This window comes from Phyllobates terribilis, unplaced genomic scaffold (genome assembly GCF_046119375.1).
Source record: "Phyllobates terribilis strain yellow unplaced genomic scaffold, ASM4611937v1 Scaffold_14__1_contigs__length_39327217, whole genome shotgun sequence".
In the NCBI taxonomy this organism is placed as follows: Eukaryota; Metazoa; Chordata; class Amphibia; order Anura; family Dendrobatidae; genus Phyllobates; species Phyllobates terribilis.
The window spans coordinates 3,137,073-3,152,406 of NW_027362774.1; the positions used below are offsets into that span (position 1 = coordinate 3,137,073).

Genomic DNA, 15,334 nt, shown 5'->3' on the forward strand with positions numbered 1-15,334 from the left:
CAAAAAAAATATGAAAATTGCTAATTTGGCAAGTAATGGGTTAAAAAGACACAAATCATAAATCTGGCTTTTCCCTATTTCCGCAGTTAACCACGCCGCCGACTTTCCCAATTCCATTTAACCCCTTCACGCCCCCTGACATACACGTACATAAGCATAAAGGCTCATTCACACGTCACTGTTTTTTCACGTACGAGAAAAACGGACGTATTTTTTTTATTTTTTTATCAGAGTTTGGTCTGAGCGTCACCAGTTTTTCTCGTATGTGGAAACAAAAAAACAAACAAAAAAATCTCTATTCTTTTTCCTATCAAGCAGTTCGTGATAATCGAATGCCATCTGAGTTCTGTCTGATTTTTTTTTTCACGGACCGACTTGCGGCTTTGATCTGGCGCTGGAACAGTATCAGACTTCATGATTTTTTGTGTGGACTGATCGGATCGGCAAAAAATCCACCAAAAAATCATGGCCCTATTCATTATTATTAAACACGGATAGTAATCGTACGGAAAAACGGACGTCCCTGTAAGTAGTTCGGATTGAGCCCAATACATACAGGGAAATGAAACATGTCAGTTGCAGTTTAACCATTTAGATCATTCGCTGAAAGAGGAATTTAAAGCGCCACTCCAGTGGTTTTGATTGCAGCGCTGGAGTGGTGCTACTCATTTATGTTCTCTGACCATAGTCTTATCAGTCGCTGTCTTCAGCTCTTCTTGGCGCCGCACCAGTCCTGCGCCGCCACCTTGTGACCGCAATGTCTGATTGACCATAAGTCAGGGGTAACAGTCACACGGTCATTCAGGCTCTCATAGACTTATATTGAGTTGTGACTTCCAGCTCTCAAGCCAAACACTGGAGTGATCCGGCAGGTCACAAACTGCAGAAGATGAGCAGAGTGGCGCTGGGAACAGATGAAGACGGTGGCTGATGATTATAATACTAGGGAAAGGAAACATTAGTGGCACCACTCCAGAGAGAAATAAAAAAAAATGCTGGAGTGGTGCTATAACCATTTAGATCAGAGGCATTTAAATAGTTTGGTTGGTGTGTACCTGCACCCATCAATCCCTCCATGACACAATCAGGAGTGCCGATTGGGTTTCCTTGCGGCTGGGCTTAATCAGAGATTGTCATTTTCACTATATACTGCAATACTGTCGCATTCCAATCTAAAGTATAACCAACCAAACAATCACAGGTTAAAGTCCCCAAAAATAGATAAAAAAAAAAAAAGTGAAAATAAAAAAAATGTGTTTGAAAATAAAAAATTATATTAAAATTTAAATCAACCCACTTTTACCAAATAAAATATGGAAAAAAAAATATATGTTTGGTATTGTCGCCGCCATAAAAGTCAGTAATATAAAAATATATAAATTAACCAACCTAAACGGTTCAATCAAGTGGACAAAAAAAAAGAAACAAAAAGCCAAATTATGCAAGAAAATGCGATCAAATTGTCATATGTGCCCCAAAGCAATATTAATAAATACTCAGCTCGACCTGCAATAAACAGCGACAAAAAAAAAATAATTAGAAGCTTTCAAGTCTCAGGAAATTGTGACAATGGTGACATTCAAAACTTCCTCTCGTCTCACAATAAACGGACTGAAGAATAGAAAAGTATAAAATAATGAAAATAAATTATATTCACCTTACCAATGCTCCATCACTATTGTACCAGAGCTTCTGATCTCTCTGGTCCAGATGAACTTGTGACCGCTGCAGCCAATCACACCACCCAGACCCAATAGGATGTTTGGAGACCGGCGGGGGATCCTTGGCAGCATTGGAACAGGAGTGATGACAGACTGGTAAGATAATACTTTGATATTTTACAGCATTCTGGGTGATTTTATACCTCCCTTAATGTTAATTCTTACTTGTAACAGTTTCAATATTTTTTCAACTATTTGATTTTTTTTCACATCTCTATTATATTTAAATGTATCATTATTATATTGTATATTAGATTTATTTATACTCTAATTGTTGTTTATATGACATTTATATTTATCGTATTTATAGTTATCATATTTATTGTTTTATATTATATTTATATTGTATTCATTGTTATTACATTTATATTATTTATCAGAATTATTCATCTGTTATAGACAAGAAGTGAAGCAGTTGACCATTGCAACCGACCAAAGAGGTGCATTGAAGCTGGGCTGTGATTGGCTACCACTGGGTTTATACCGAGTGCTGTAGTTTCCACATTTCACCACCAGAGGGCGGTGCAGGCACTGATGCCCAGCTTGTGGCTGCGCACGGGTCACGTGGTGCTGGCATCCCTCAGTCACTGCGCTGAGACGTCGGGTCGGACATGAAGGTCCGCTCCGCGCTCCGGGATCTCCTGCGGGGCCGGACATACAGCAGCTCCGCCGCCGGGGCCCCCGCTGTCCGCCCTGCCCGGGACAGGATCCTCACCCTGCAGTCCATGAACCCGCAGGTCCGGGCGGTGGAGTACGCGGTGCGTGGACCCATCGTGATGAAAGCCGGGGAGATCGAGAAGGAGCTGCAGCAGGTGAGGCAGTGCGGGGGGGACTACAGGTGCCAGCAGGGCTCTGACATCCAGCACCAGGAGGCTCCATGTCCCAGAATCAGGAGGATGACCCCGGGGGCAGCAGAGCCCAGCTTGTCCGGCCAGTGCAGCCGCCTCCGCTCTGCTGCATCTGCCTGATTGCATCATCCGCTGCTGCCTGCAGACCCCCGGCAGCTGCTGCCGCCCCCCGCTGACACCGCACTGCTCCTATACTGGGGTCACACAGGGCACAGGGGGGCGCACAGCTGCCGACAGGACTCATAGGGTTAACAGGGGGCAATCTCTCTCGCTCTCTTTTTCTTTTCTTCTCTTTTCTTCTCTTTTCTTCTCTTTTCTTCTCTTTTCTTTTCTTTTCTTCTCTCTCTCTCTTCTCTTTCTTCTCTCTCTCTTCTCTTTTCTTCTCTCTCTCTCTTCTCTTTTCTTCTCTCTCTCTCTTCTCTTTTCTTCTCTCTCTCTCTTCTCTTTTCTTCTCTCTCTCTCTCTTCTCTTTTCTTTCTCTCTCTCTCTCTTCTCTTTTCTTCTCTCTCTCTCTCTTCTCTTTTCTTCTCTCTCTCTCTTCTCTTTTCTTCTCTCTCTCTCTTCTCTTTTCTTCTCTCTCTCTCTCTTCTCTTTTCTTCTCTCTCTCTCTCTTCTCTTTTCTTCTCTCTCTCTCTCTTCTCTTTTCTTCTCTCTCTCTCTCTTCTCTTTTCTTCTCTCTCTCTCTCTTCTCTTTTCTTCTCTCTCTCTCTCTTCTCTTTTCTTCTCTCTCTCTCTTCTCTTTTCTTCTCTCTCTCTCTCTTCTCTTTTCTTCTCTCTCTCTCTCTTCTCTTTTCTTCTCTCTCTCTCTCTTCTCTTTTCTTCTCTCTCTCTCTCTTCTCTTTTCTTCTCTCTCTCTCTCTTCTCTTTTCTTCTCTCTCTCTCTCTCTCTTTTCTTCTCTCTTCTCTTTTCTTCTCTCTCTCTCTCTTCTCTTCTCTCTCTCTCTCTTCTCTTTTCTTCTCTCTCTCTCTTCTCTTTTCTTCTCTCTCTCTCTTCTCTTTTCTTCTCTCTCTCTCTTCTCTTTTTCTTCTCTCTCTCTCTCTTCTCTTTTCTTCTCTCTCTCTCTCTTCTCTTTTCTTCTCTCTCTCTCTCTTCTCTTCTCTCTCTCTCTCTTCTCTTTTCTTCTCTCTCTCTCTCTCTTCTCTTTTCTTCTCTCTCTCTCTTCTCTTTTCTTCTCTCTCTCTCTTCTCTTTTCTTCTTCTCTCTCTCTCTTCTCTTTTCTTCTCTCTCTCTCTTCTCTTTTCTTCTCTCTCTCTCTCTTCTCTTTTCTTCTCTCTCTCTCTCTTCTCTTTCTTTCTCTCTCTCTCTCTCTCTTCTCTTTTCTTCTCTCTCTCTCTCTTCTCTTTTCTTCTCTCTCTCTCTCTTCTCTTTTCTTCTCTCTCTCTCTCTCTCTTCTCTTTTCTTCTCTCTCTCTCTCTTCTCTTTTCTTCTCTCTCTCTCTCTTCTCTTTTCTTCTCTCTCTCTCTCTTCTCTTTTTCTTCTCTCTCTCTCTCTTCTCTTTTCTTCTCTCTCTCTCTCTTCTCTTTTCTTCTCCTCTCTCTCTTCTCTTTCTCTCTCTCTCTTTTCTTCTCTCTCTCTCTTCTCTTTTCTTCTCTCTCTCTCTCTTCTCTTTTCTTCTCTCTCTCTCTCTTCTCTTTTCTTCTCTCTCTCTCTCTTCTCTTTTCTTCTCTCTCTCTCTCTTCTCTTTTCTTCTCTCTCTCTCTCTTCTCTTTCTTCTCTCTCTCTCTCTTCTCTTTTCTTCTCTCTCTCTCTCTTCTCTTTTCTTCTCTCTCTCTCTCTTCTCTTTTCTTCTCTCTCTCTCTCTTCTCTTTTCTTCTCTCTCTCTCTCTTCTCTTTTCTTCTCTCTCTCTCTCTTCTCTTTTCTTCTCTCTCTCTCTCTTCTCTTTTCTTCTCTCTCTCTCTCTTCTCTTTTCTTCTCTCTCTCTCTCTTCTCTTTTCTTCTCTCTCTCTCTCCTTCTCTTTTCTTCTCTCTCTTTTGTTTTTTTCCATATTTTATCAACAGATTGTGCCTGTGACCTGCTGTCCTATACTTCTTACAAGTTGATACAATTGTATCCAGTGTGGCCTCCTGATACCTGAGCTGCACTGATACATTGTCACTATCAGGAGGGCAGAGATTGTGCTTTCCTTGTGTTTATCTCCAGTAGATCGAGGTCGGATGTGAGGCTATGTGCCCACATAGCAGATTTGATGCAGAGCGTTTTTGCCTCTCTCTGGCAGAAAAAAACACATGCAGATTTACATGAATTTTTCTGCCAGAGGCTGAGCGACGATGGTGAGGCTGAGCGACGATGGTGAGGCTGAGCGACGATGGTGAGGCTGAGCGACGATGGTGAGGCTGAGCGACGATGGTGAGGCTGAGCGACGAGGCTGAGAGATGATGAGGCTAATTGCTTAATTCTGTGGTGGGGGAGGGGGTAAATAACCCTCTTGGTGAACGAGCCTCCTGTCCGCGGTCTATTTCTGGCGCTGCGCGTGTGTATTAGACCATTTCTTGGCTCGCTTGCACGTCTTCTGCCTCACGAATCATTCCTGTAACTGTGGACAGAACAATAATCATTGATAGTCCCACTGCAACACCAGTCCGTCGCTAGTAACTCCCAGTGTTGACTGTTAAAGGGGGTCTTCCCATCTTCGTAATTGGGTTATTGTCGGATAGTACTTGTAAATCGAAGTAATTTTGCAATTTGCTGCTTGTTAAAATTCTCAGCCGTTCTTGAGATATTAACACTTTTCTTTTGTTTGTAACCTGTTGCCTTGGAAACCGACCACCGCTGCTAAACAGCAAAACATGCACAATGCTTACAGGCTCTTTTCTATTGAGCTTGTAAGTGCAGCTTTGAAGCTGGCAAAGATCTCAGGAGCGTCCTGTTACCTCCTAATCCCGGCCAGCTTCAGCACAGCGCTCACAAGCTAGACAGCAGCGGTGGTCGGTCTCCTAGGCAACGAGCTGCAAGCAAAAGAAAAGCGTTACTATCTCAGGAGTGGAAGAAAATTTTAAGACGCAGTAAATTGCAAAAGTGCTTGTATTTACAAGCTCTATCCAACAATATCCAAATATGATAGCTCCCCCGCAGGGGAAATGAAGTATTTCACAGGGTCCATTTAAATTCATGTAAAGTATGGACATGAGGGGTCCTCCATAGGGAGAGACGCTCAGTGCTCTTGGTAGATGAGGGTCTGGAATTGAAGAGACCCTCTAATGGCCATGAATACTGACTCTTAAAGAGACAGCGCAGTTAAATAGAGATGTGATTCAAAGCAGCTGAAATCTTATGTGACCGTTTCCCTTTAAGACGCTTTTCGGGATCAGTGCAAAAAAACAAGACGTCTTGTACGTTTAGATTTTAAATGAGAATAAAGGTTCGGATTTTGCAGGATTTTGTGGATCGGGGACATTCTGAGCAGATTTAGACATTTTATTTTTAGAGAAATGAAGTATTTCTGGAAATCTGCCGCTCACAAAGGGATCATTGTAGGAGAGGCAGTTACCATGGCAACGCCTGTGTCCTCGTCCTTGCGGCTACGGAATCGTGGAGGATGGGGGTTATCCTTATAGAACATGTGACTCCCGTATCGGTCATCATTAGTGTAGCCGCTCAGGTTGTCAGCCAGCTTTCCGCAGACTCTGAATAGTGGAGAGACGCCCGGTGCTAAGATTCATATTCATGAACCAGGAGGCTCAGGATGAACGTTGGCTTAGTCGATATTATCACATTGAGATTGGTCTCTTCTTTAGGGGATCAAGAAACCGTTCAGCGAGGTGATCAAGGCGAACATCGGCGACGCGCACGCCATGGGGCAGCAGCCAATCACGTTTCTCCGGCAGGTAAACACCATCCCCCGCTTCCACTTGGCGCCGTCTTTTCCATCTTGGGTGTCTGAATTTGTGTTTGCTTCGCAGGTCGTCGCTCTCTGCACATATCCGGATCTGCTAGATAGTCCACGATTTCCACGCGATGCCAAGGACCGGGCGCGGCGCATCCTGGAGTCGTGCGGAGGACAGAGCCTGGGTGAGTGGCGGGAACTAAAAATATATATATATATAATCAAGTCAACCACAGCTCTGCGCTGTCACTGCCTGGAGCTGCTGGGAGCGATGGTGCAGGGAGGGAGCGATGGTGCTGGGAGGGAGGGAGGGAGCGACGGTGCAGGGAGGGAGCGACGGTGCAGGGAGGGAGCGACGGTGCAGGGAGGGAGGGAAGGAGGGACGGTGCAGGGAGGGAGTGATGGTGCAGGGAGGGAGCGACGGTGCTGGGAGGGAGGGAAGGAGGGACGGTGCAGAGAGGGAGCGACGGTGCAGGGAGGGAGCGACGGTGCAGGGAGGGAGCGACGGTGCAGGGAGGGAGCGACGGTGCAGGGAGGGAGCGACGGTGCAAGGAGGGAGCGACGGTGCAGGGAGGGAGCGACGGTGCAGGGAGGGAGCGACGGTGCAGGGAGGGAGCGACGGTGCAGGGAGGGAGCGACGGTGCAGGGAGGGAGCGACGGTGCAGGGAGGGAGCGACGGTGCAGGGAGGGAGCGACGGTGCAGGGAGGGAGCGACGGTGCAAGGAGGGAGCGACGGTGCAGGGAGGGAGCGACGGTGCAGGGAGGGAGCGACGGTGCAGGGAGGGAGCGACGGTGCAGGGAGGGAGCGACGGTGCAGGGAGGGAGCGACGGTGCAAGGAGGGAGCGACGGTGCAGGGAGGGAGCGACGGTGCAGGGAGGGAGCGACGGTGCGGGCAAGGAGGGACGGTGCGGGCAAGGAGGGACGGTGCGGGCAAGGAGGGACGGTGCGGGCAGGGAGGGACGGTGCAGGCAGGGAGGGACAATTCAAGGAGGGAGCAATGGTGCAGGGAGGGATGGTGCAAGGAGCCATTGTGCAGGCAGGGAGCGATTGTGCAGGGAGGAAGGGAGGGATGATGCAGGGAGGGATGGCGTACACACAAAGCAGTGCTGCACACACGACACTGCCTCTCTATGTTATCCCCCCATCATAGAGGGTCCCACACATTGGTGATCACTTACAGACCACCACATCTGATCCATCTGACCCGTGGCACTCTCGTTTTCAGGTTCCTACAGCGCCAGTCAAGGGGTCACTTGTATCCGGGAAGATGTAGCCCGGTATATCGAGCGGAGGGACGGAGGGGTCCCCGCAGACCCAGACAATGTATATCTCACCACTGGAGCCAGTGACGGCATCGCGGTAAGTTCTGCGGATGTAGATGGATTCGGGACCCTGTATATGATGTTGTATAAGGATCTCCTGCTGGTTCAGGTTCTACCCCTGGAGGTCCACGTGGGTCTCCACTGATGTGACCTGTCCACAGTCAGTGCTGCCCCCTGCTCCTCAGCTGTGATCTGACTATATGTCTGCAGTCAGTGCTGTCCCCTGCTCCTCAGCTGTGATCTCACTATATGTCCACAGTCAGTGCTGCCCCTGCTCCTCAGCTGTGATCTGACTATATATCCGCAGTCAGTGCTGTCCCCTGCTCCTCAGCTGTGATCTGACTATATGTCCACAGTCAGTGTTGCCCCCTGCTCCTCAGCTGTGATCTGACTATATGTCCACAGTCAGTGCTGCCCCCTGCTCCTCAGCTGTGATCTGACTATATGTCCACAGTCAGTGCTGCCCCCTGCTCCTCAGCTGTGATCTGACTATATGTCCACAGTCAGTGCTGCCCCCTGCTCCTCAGCTGTGATCTGACTATATGTCCACAGTCAGTGCTGCCCCCTGCTCCTCAGCTGTGATCTGACTATGTCCACAGTCAGTGCTGTCCCCTGCTCCTCAGCTGTGATCTGACTATATGTCCACAGTCAGTGCTGCCCCCTGCTCCTCAGCTGTGATCTGACTATATGTCCACAGTCAGTGCTGCCCCCTGCTCCTCGGCTGTGATCTGACTATATATCCACAGTCAGTGCTGCTCCCTGCTCCTCAGCTGTGATCTGACTATATGTCCACAGTCAGTGCTGTCCCCTGCTCCTCAGCTGTGATCTGACTATATGTCCACAGTCAGTGCTGTCCCCTGCTCCTCAGCTGTGATCTGACTATATGTCCACAGTCAGTGCTGTCCCCTGCTCCTCAGCTGTGATCTGACTATATGTCCACAGTCAGTGCTGTCCCCTGCTCCTCAGCTGTGATCTGACTATATGTCTGCAGTCAGTGCTGCCCCCTGCTCCTCAGCTGTGATCTGACTATATGTCCACAGTCAGTGCTGTCCCCTGCTCCTCAGCTGTGATCTCACTATATGTCCACAGTCAGTGCTGCCCCCTGCTCCTCAGCTGTGATCTGACTATATGTCCACAGTCAGTGCTGTCCCCTGCTCCTCAGCTGTGATCTCACTATATGTCCACAGTCAGTGCTGCCCCCTGCTCCTCAGCTGTGATCTGACTATATGTCCACAGTCAGTGCTGCCCCCTGCTCCTCAGCTGTGATCTGACTATATGTCCACAGTCAGTGCTGCCCCCTGCTCCTCAGCTGTGATCTCACTATATGTCCACAGTCAGTGCTGCCCCCTGCTCCTCAGCTGTGATCTGACTATATGTCCACAGTCAGTGCTGTCCCCTGCTCCTCAGCTGTGATCTGACTATATGTCCACAGTCAGTGCTGCCCCCTGCTCCTCGGCTGTGATCTGACTATATGTCTGCAGTCAGTGCTGTCCCCTGCTCCTCGGCTGTGATCTGACTATATGTCTGCAGTCAGTGCTGCCCCCTGCTCCTCAGCTGTGATCTGACTATATGTCTGCAGTCAGTGCTGTCCCCTGCTCCTCAGCTGTGACCTGACTATATGTCCACAGTCAGTGCTGCCCCCTGCTCCTCAGCTGTGATCTGACTATATGTCTGCAGTCAGTGCTGCCCCCTGCTCCTCAGCTGTGACCTGACTATATGTCCACAGTCAGTGCTGCCCCCTGCTCCTCGGCTGTGATCTGACTATATGTCCACAGTCAGTGCTGCCCCCTGCTCCTCGGCTGTGATCTGACTATATGACCGCCCCCTGTGTCTATTCCAGAGTATCCTGAAGATCCTAGTGTCGGGGGAGGGGAAGTCTCGGACTGGGGTTATGATCCCCATCCCCCAGTATCCTCTATACTCGGCGGCCATATCTGAGCTGGACGCCGTGCAGGTGAATTACTACCTCGACGAGGGACAGTGCTGGGCTCTGGACGTCACTGAGCTGCAGAGGGCGCTCTACCAGGCCAGGGAGCACTCCAACCCCAAAGTACTGTGCATTATAAACCCAGGGAACCCCACAGGTGAGGAGCGGGGGGCTCGGGGTTCGCTGTGTGTACATAATATTGTAATAACCCGCTCCTCGTACAGGACAGGTGCAGAGCCGCCGCTGCATCGAGGACGTCATTCACTTTGCCTGGGAGGAGGGGCTGTTTCTCCTGGCGGACGAGGTGAGGAGACTTTGTATTTATTTAGGGTTCTACCAGGGAGCGCTCATCCGCCCTGATACCATGCCTCTCTAGGTCTATCAGGACAATGTCTACTCCGAGGACTGTCAGTTCCATTCCTTCAAGAAAGTCCTGTACGAGATGGGACCAGAGTACAGCAGCCAGGTGGAGCTCGCCTCCTTCCACTCCACGTCCAAGGGCTACATGGGAGAGTAAGTGGGGCTCCGGCAAAGGACACAGAAACGACCCCGAAACAACTCGGACCGCCGACCAGACCCATAAACTGGATCGGACCCCAGATAGGATCTCTAAACTTGCTGGTACCCTATACGGGACCCCAGACCGGACCCCTAAACAAACTCACTTTGACCCCTGATCAGACCCCAGACCAGACCCCTGAATAAACTCTCTGGGAGCCTAGACCAGACCCCTGAACTAAATCTGTGGGACCCCAGACCAGACCCCTGAACTAACTCTGTGGGACCTCAGACCAGACCCCTGAACTAACTCTGTGGGACCTCAGACCAGACCCCTGAACTAACTCTGTGGGACCTCAGACCAGACCCCTTCACTAACTCTGTGGGACCCCAGACCAGACCCCTTCACTAACTCTGTGGGACCCCAGACCAGACCCCTTCACTAACTCTGTGGGACCCCAGACCAGACCCCTTCACTAACTCTGTGGGACCCCAGACCAGACCCCTTCACTAACTCTGTGGGACCCCAGACCAGACCCCTTCACTAACTCTGTGGGACCCCAGACCAGACCCCTTCACTAACTCTGTGGGACCCCAGACCAGACCCCTTCACTAACTCTGTGGGACCCCAGACCAGACCCCTTCACTAACTCTCTGGGACCCCAGACCAGACCCCTTCACTAACTCTGTGGGAACCCAGACCAGACCCCTGCACTAACTCTCTGGGTCCCCAGACCAGACCCCTGCACTAACTCTCTGGGTCCCCAGACCAGACCCCTGAACTAATACGTGGGGTCCCCAGACCACCCTCCTGAATCAGGTTGCCCAGACCAGACCCCTGAACTAACTCTCTGGGACCCCAGACCAGACCCCTGAACTAACTCTCTGGGACCCCAGACCGGACCCTGGACTCAGTGTGACCTTATTGGTGGTCTGCAGTGAGTCCTCCTGGACCAGGTATCTCTGGTACTACCCATTATATTCTGCGGTGCGCTCGTGTCTCGCAGGTGCGGGTACCGCGGGGGGTACATGGAGGTGGTGAACCTGCACTCGGACATTAAAGCGCAGCTGGTGAAGATGCTGTCCGTGCGCCTGTGCCCCCCGGTGTCCGGCCAGGCCGCCATGGATGTCGTGGTGAACCCCCCTCAGCCCGACGAGGAGTCCCACCAGCAGTTCATACAGGTATGTGTACTGCAGCCCCCACTACCTGCTGATTATAGAGAAGATGAAGACCCCTGATCATGTAATGTCCTTACAGGAGAAGGGGGCCGTCCTCTCCACCCTCGCTCACAAGGCGAAGCTGACGGAGGAATTGTTTAACCAGGTTCCGGGCATTCAGTGTAACCCTCTGCAGGGGGCGATGTACGCCTTCCCCCGGATCTTCATCCCTCCTCGTGCTGTAGACCAGGCTGAGGTCAGTGTGAAGCAAAGCTCCTTGCTTGTGGTCCGCACTACTGCTCTCATCATCCACATCCAGACGGATAAGTGGCTGCAGCCACAAGCCATAGCCTGCAGTGACTCGTGCGCCACCTGGTGGTTAAAGCTCGGAACTGCACAGAAGGAAATCGTGTTTCTGGTTTTCCTGCTCTCATGATGAATGTATCTGTACAATGTCATCACCAACCAATTGTTACATCTCATTTAAAGAGATGCTGTTAACTCCTCTGCTGTATTCTTTATGAGACTGCAGGGGTTAAATATAAGACAAGACTGCGTTTTATAGGTTTGTAAAGAATAAGTGCGCCATTTCATTGTTCCCAGGAATTGCAGATGGCCGCTGACATGTTTTACTGCATGCGGTTACTGGAGGAGACCGGGATCTGCGTGGTTCCTGGCAGCGGGTTCGGACAGCGAGAGGGGACTTATCACTTTAGGTGAGGTTTTTACTATTAATATTATTATAAAATGGAGTCTAGGAGAAACCTCTGCGATCAGTTATACTGAAGTGGCTGATAACCGAGAGTAATAGCCCAAATTTTCCTGTGCTACCATCACTGTCTCCCCAGATGGCTGATAACAGGGAACAATAGAGTGTAGCCTATTTCAAAGAAAAAATTTACCATATCCGACAGGAAATTTTCTCCCAATCCCCAAACGTTATGCATGCTCTCCCCCGCCACATTGTATCTTGCTCACTTTCTGATTTCGAACCAGTCACGGAAGATGAAGTGATCAGGCTCCTTGCATCTTCTCGCCCTACCACCTGCCCCAGTGACCCTATTCCCTCACATCTCCTTCAGTCCCTTGCTCCAGCTGTCACCACTCAACCTAACTAAAATTTTCAACCTCTCCCTCTCATCTGGTATCTTTCCCTCTTCTTTTAAACACGCCAGCATTCATCCATTACTTATAAAACCATCCCTAGACCAGAACTGCACGGCCACCTACAGACCTGTTTCCAATCTTCCCTTTATCTCTAAACTCCTGGAACGCCCGGTCCATTCCCGTCTAATCTGCTGCCTCTCAGACAACTCTCTTCTTGACCCTTTACAATCTGGTTTCCGCTCCTCACACTCTACTGAAACTGCCCTCACTAAAGTCTCTAATGATCTACTAACAGCTAAATCTAATGGTCACTACTCCCTGCTGATTCTCCTGGATCTCTCTGCAGCATTCGACCCTGTGGACCACCAGCTCCTCCTCACTATGCTCCGCACTGTCGGCCTCAAGGACACTGTTCTCTCCTGGTTCTCCTCCTACCTCTCTGACCGCTCCTTCTCTGTGTCTTTTGCCGGCTCTTCCTCCTCTCTCCTTCCCCTTACTGTCGGGGTTCCTCAAGGATCAGTCCTAGGCCCCCTTCTTTTCTCCTTATACACTGCTCCCATTGGACAAACAATCAGTAGATTCGGTTTTCAGTACCATCTCTATGCTGATGACACCCAATTATACACCGCTCCTCCGGACATCACCCCTGCATTACTACAAAAGACCAGTGATTGTCTTTCTGCTGTGTCTAACATTATGTCCTCCTTCTGCCTAAAACTGAATCTGTCAAAAACTGAACTACTCGTCTTTCCTCCCTCCATTAACCTACCTGTGCCCGATATTGCCATTTCCGTTTGTGGCTCAATCATTACTCCCCAGCAACAAGCCCGCTGTCTTGGGGTCATTTTTGACTCAGATCTTTCCTTCACTCCTCACATCAAATCACTCGCTCGCTCATGTCATCTACACCTCAAAAACATCTCAAGAATCAGGACTTTTCTCACCTTTGACTCGGCAAAAACTCTTACTGTAGCTCTTATTCATTGTCGCCTGGACTACTGCAACGCTCTACTCATTGGGCTCCCTCTTACTAAACTCTCCCCTCTCGAATCCACCCTTAACGCAGCAGCCAGGATCATATTCCTCGCCAACCGCTACACCGATGCCTCTTCCCTGTGCCAGTCATTGCATTGGTTACCCATCCAATATAGAGTTCAATTTAAACTTATCACACTTACCCACAAAGCGCTCCATGCTTCAGTACCCCCCTACATCTCCTCCCTTGTCTCAGTCTACCACCCTACACGTGCCCTCTGTTCCGCCAGTGACTTAAAACTAAAATCCTCCATAATCCGAACTTCCCACTCCCGTCTCCAAGATTTCTCGCGTGCTGCGCCAATTCTTTGGAATGAATTACCCAGGACAGTTTGATTAATTCCCAATTCCCACAGTTTCAAGCGGACCCATTTCTTTAGACTGGCGTATCGCCTCCACACACTATCTGTCCATCCCAGTTTTCCCCCATATTAAAATCTTCTTCAATTTCAGGTTCATACTAACCATGCACATAATAGCCTCGGTCAGGACTGCACACATACTGGCTGGCGACCAGTCCATGTATTATTTATCCTATATAGTATATCAAGGCTGCATTATACAATATATGTTCGTTCTACCTTTTGTCTCCCCCATTTCCTCATAGACTGTAAGCTCGCGAGCAGGGCCCTCACTCCTTTCCATATGAGTTATGTTTATTCTGTATTGTTTGTATAAGTCCCCCCTAAAATTGTAAAGTGCTGCGGCATATGTTGGCGCTATAAAAATAAAAACTATTATTATTATTATTAGCCTCATCTCCTGCCATCAACCGCTCACTGCAATGACAAATGCTACTGAGACTCAAATGACTGATAACAGAGAGTAAAAGAGTGAATTAATTTCTCCTACAATCACCATTTGCCCCCTGCTGGCTGATAGCAGAGAAAAATAGCATGTATGTCTTGCCTTTAGTCACTCACTCCATTGAAGACCCTCTCCAGACTGAAATGGCTGATAACAGGGAGTAATCGCTTGCATCTCCGATAGTCGGGAGCTGTAGATTGTGTTCACCGGTCTGAACCGTCAGCCTCGCACTAACCCCATTAAACAACACTACTCGGACTGAAGTGGCTGACGCCAGAGAACAATAGAGTACGATCCTCCATAATGGCGTCTCCTTTCTTTTGCAGGATGACTATTCTTCCCCCGATGGAGAAGCTGAGACACCTACTACAGAGCGTGAAGGATTTCCACGTTCGTTTCTTGGAAGATTTCTCCTGAACGTCAGAAAAAGTCACAGAGAAAGGAAATCACCGCATTCACCTTACAGCAGAGAAGGGGTTAAAATGCATTTTGTGAGGGGGAGGGATGCAACACAAGGACGAGGGGGGTCACACAAGAAAAAAAGTGTCCCCCCTCTATCTGCCGCGGACGGTACGGCCCTCGCTGTAGGACTTGGTTTACGGACTGTTACAATGTTTCGGCTCCGAGTTGCTTTGTTTTTATACTTTTCTGATTTGTTACAATTGTTTACAAAACATTCTGGAACCTTTCAGCCATAATAACGGAAGAAAAAAAGAAAACTCTCAGAGGACGGCTACAGGGGGAGTGAAGCCGGGAACCTCCTAAACTCATTAAAGGGGGGATCCGGCACACAGTGGTGTCACTAGAGTCCAGTGCGCAACTGTGCAAAATTTGGATCTGGATTTTCCCGTTGTTCAGATGTATGGACCCTTGTAGCATCCTGAATCCAATAAAGATAAATGCTTCCCCTCCCCATTATATAGCAATGTCCCCCATCCTGTGCCCCTTTCTGGTATACGTGTCCCCCATCCTGAGCTTCTTTCTGGTATGTGTGTCCCCCATCCCTGGTCCCTTTCCGGCATACATGTCCCCCATCCTGTGCCCCTTTCTGGTATGTGTGTCCCCCATCCCTGGTCCCTTTCCG

At 49.2% G+C, this 15,334-nt stretch overlaps 1 protein-coding gene across 1 annotated transcript; it reads left to right on the forward strand.

Moving 5' to 3' along the window:
• Window positions 1-2,225: 2,225 nt before the first annotated feature.
• Window positions 2,226-15,165, forward strand: GPT2 (glutamic--pyruvic transaminase 2). Its single transcript, XM_073659642.1, has 11 exons — window positions 2,226-2,533; window positions 6,307-6,396; window positions 6,472-6,580; window positions 7,622-7,755; window positions 9,559-9,802; window positions 9,870-9,949; window positions 10,022-10,158; window positions 11,151-11,325; window positions 11,402-11,557; window positions 11,905-12,017; window positions 14,577-15,165. The coding sequence occupies exons 1-11, from the start codon at window positions 2,333-2,335 to the stop codon at window positions 14,665-14,667; spliced, it is 1,530 nt and encodes a 509-aa protein (XP_073515743.1). The 5' UTR covers window positions 2,226-2,332; the 3' UTR covers window positions 14,668-15,165.
• Window positions 15,166-15,334: the final 169 nt, after the last annotated feature.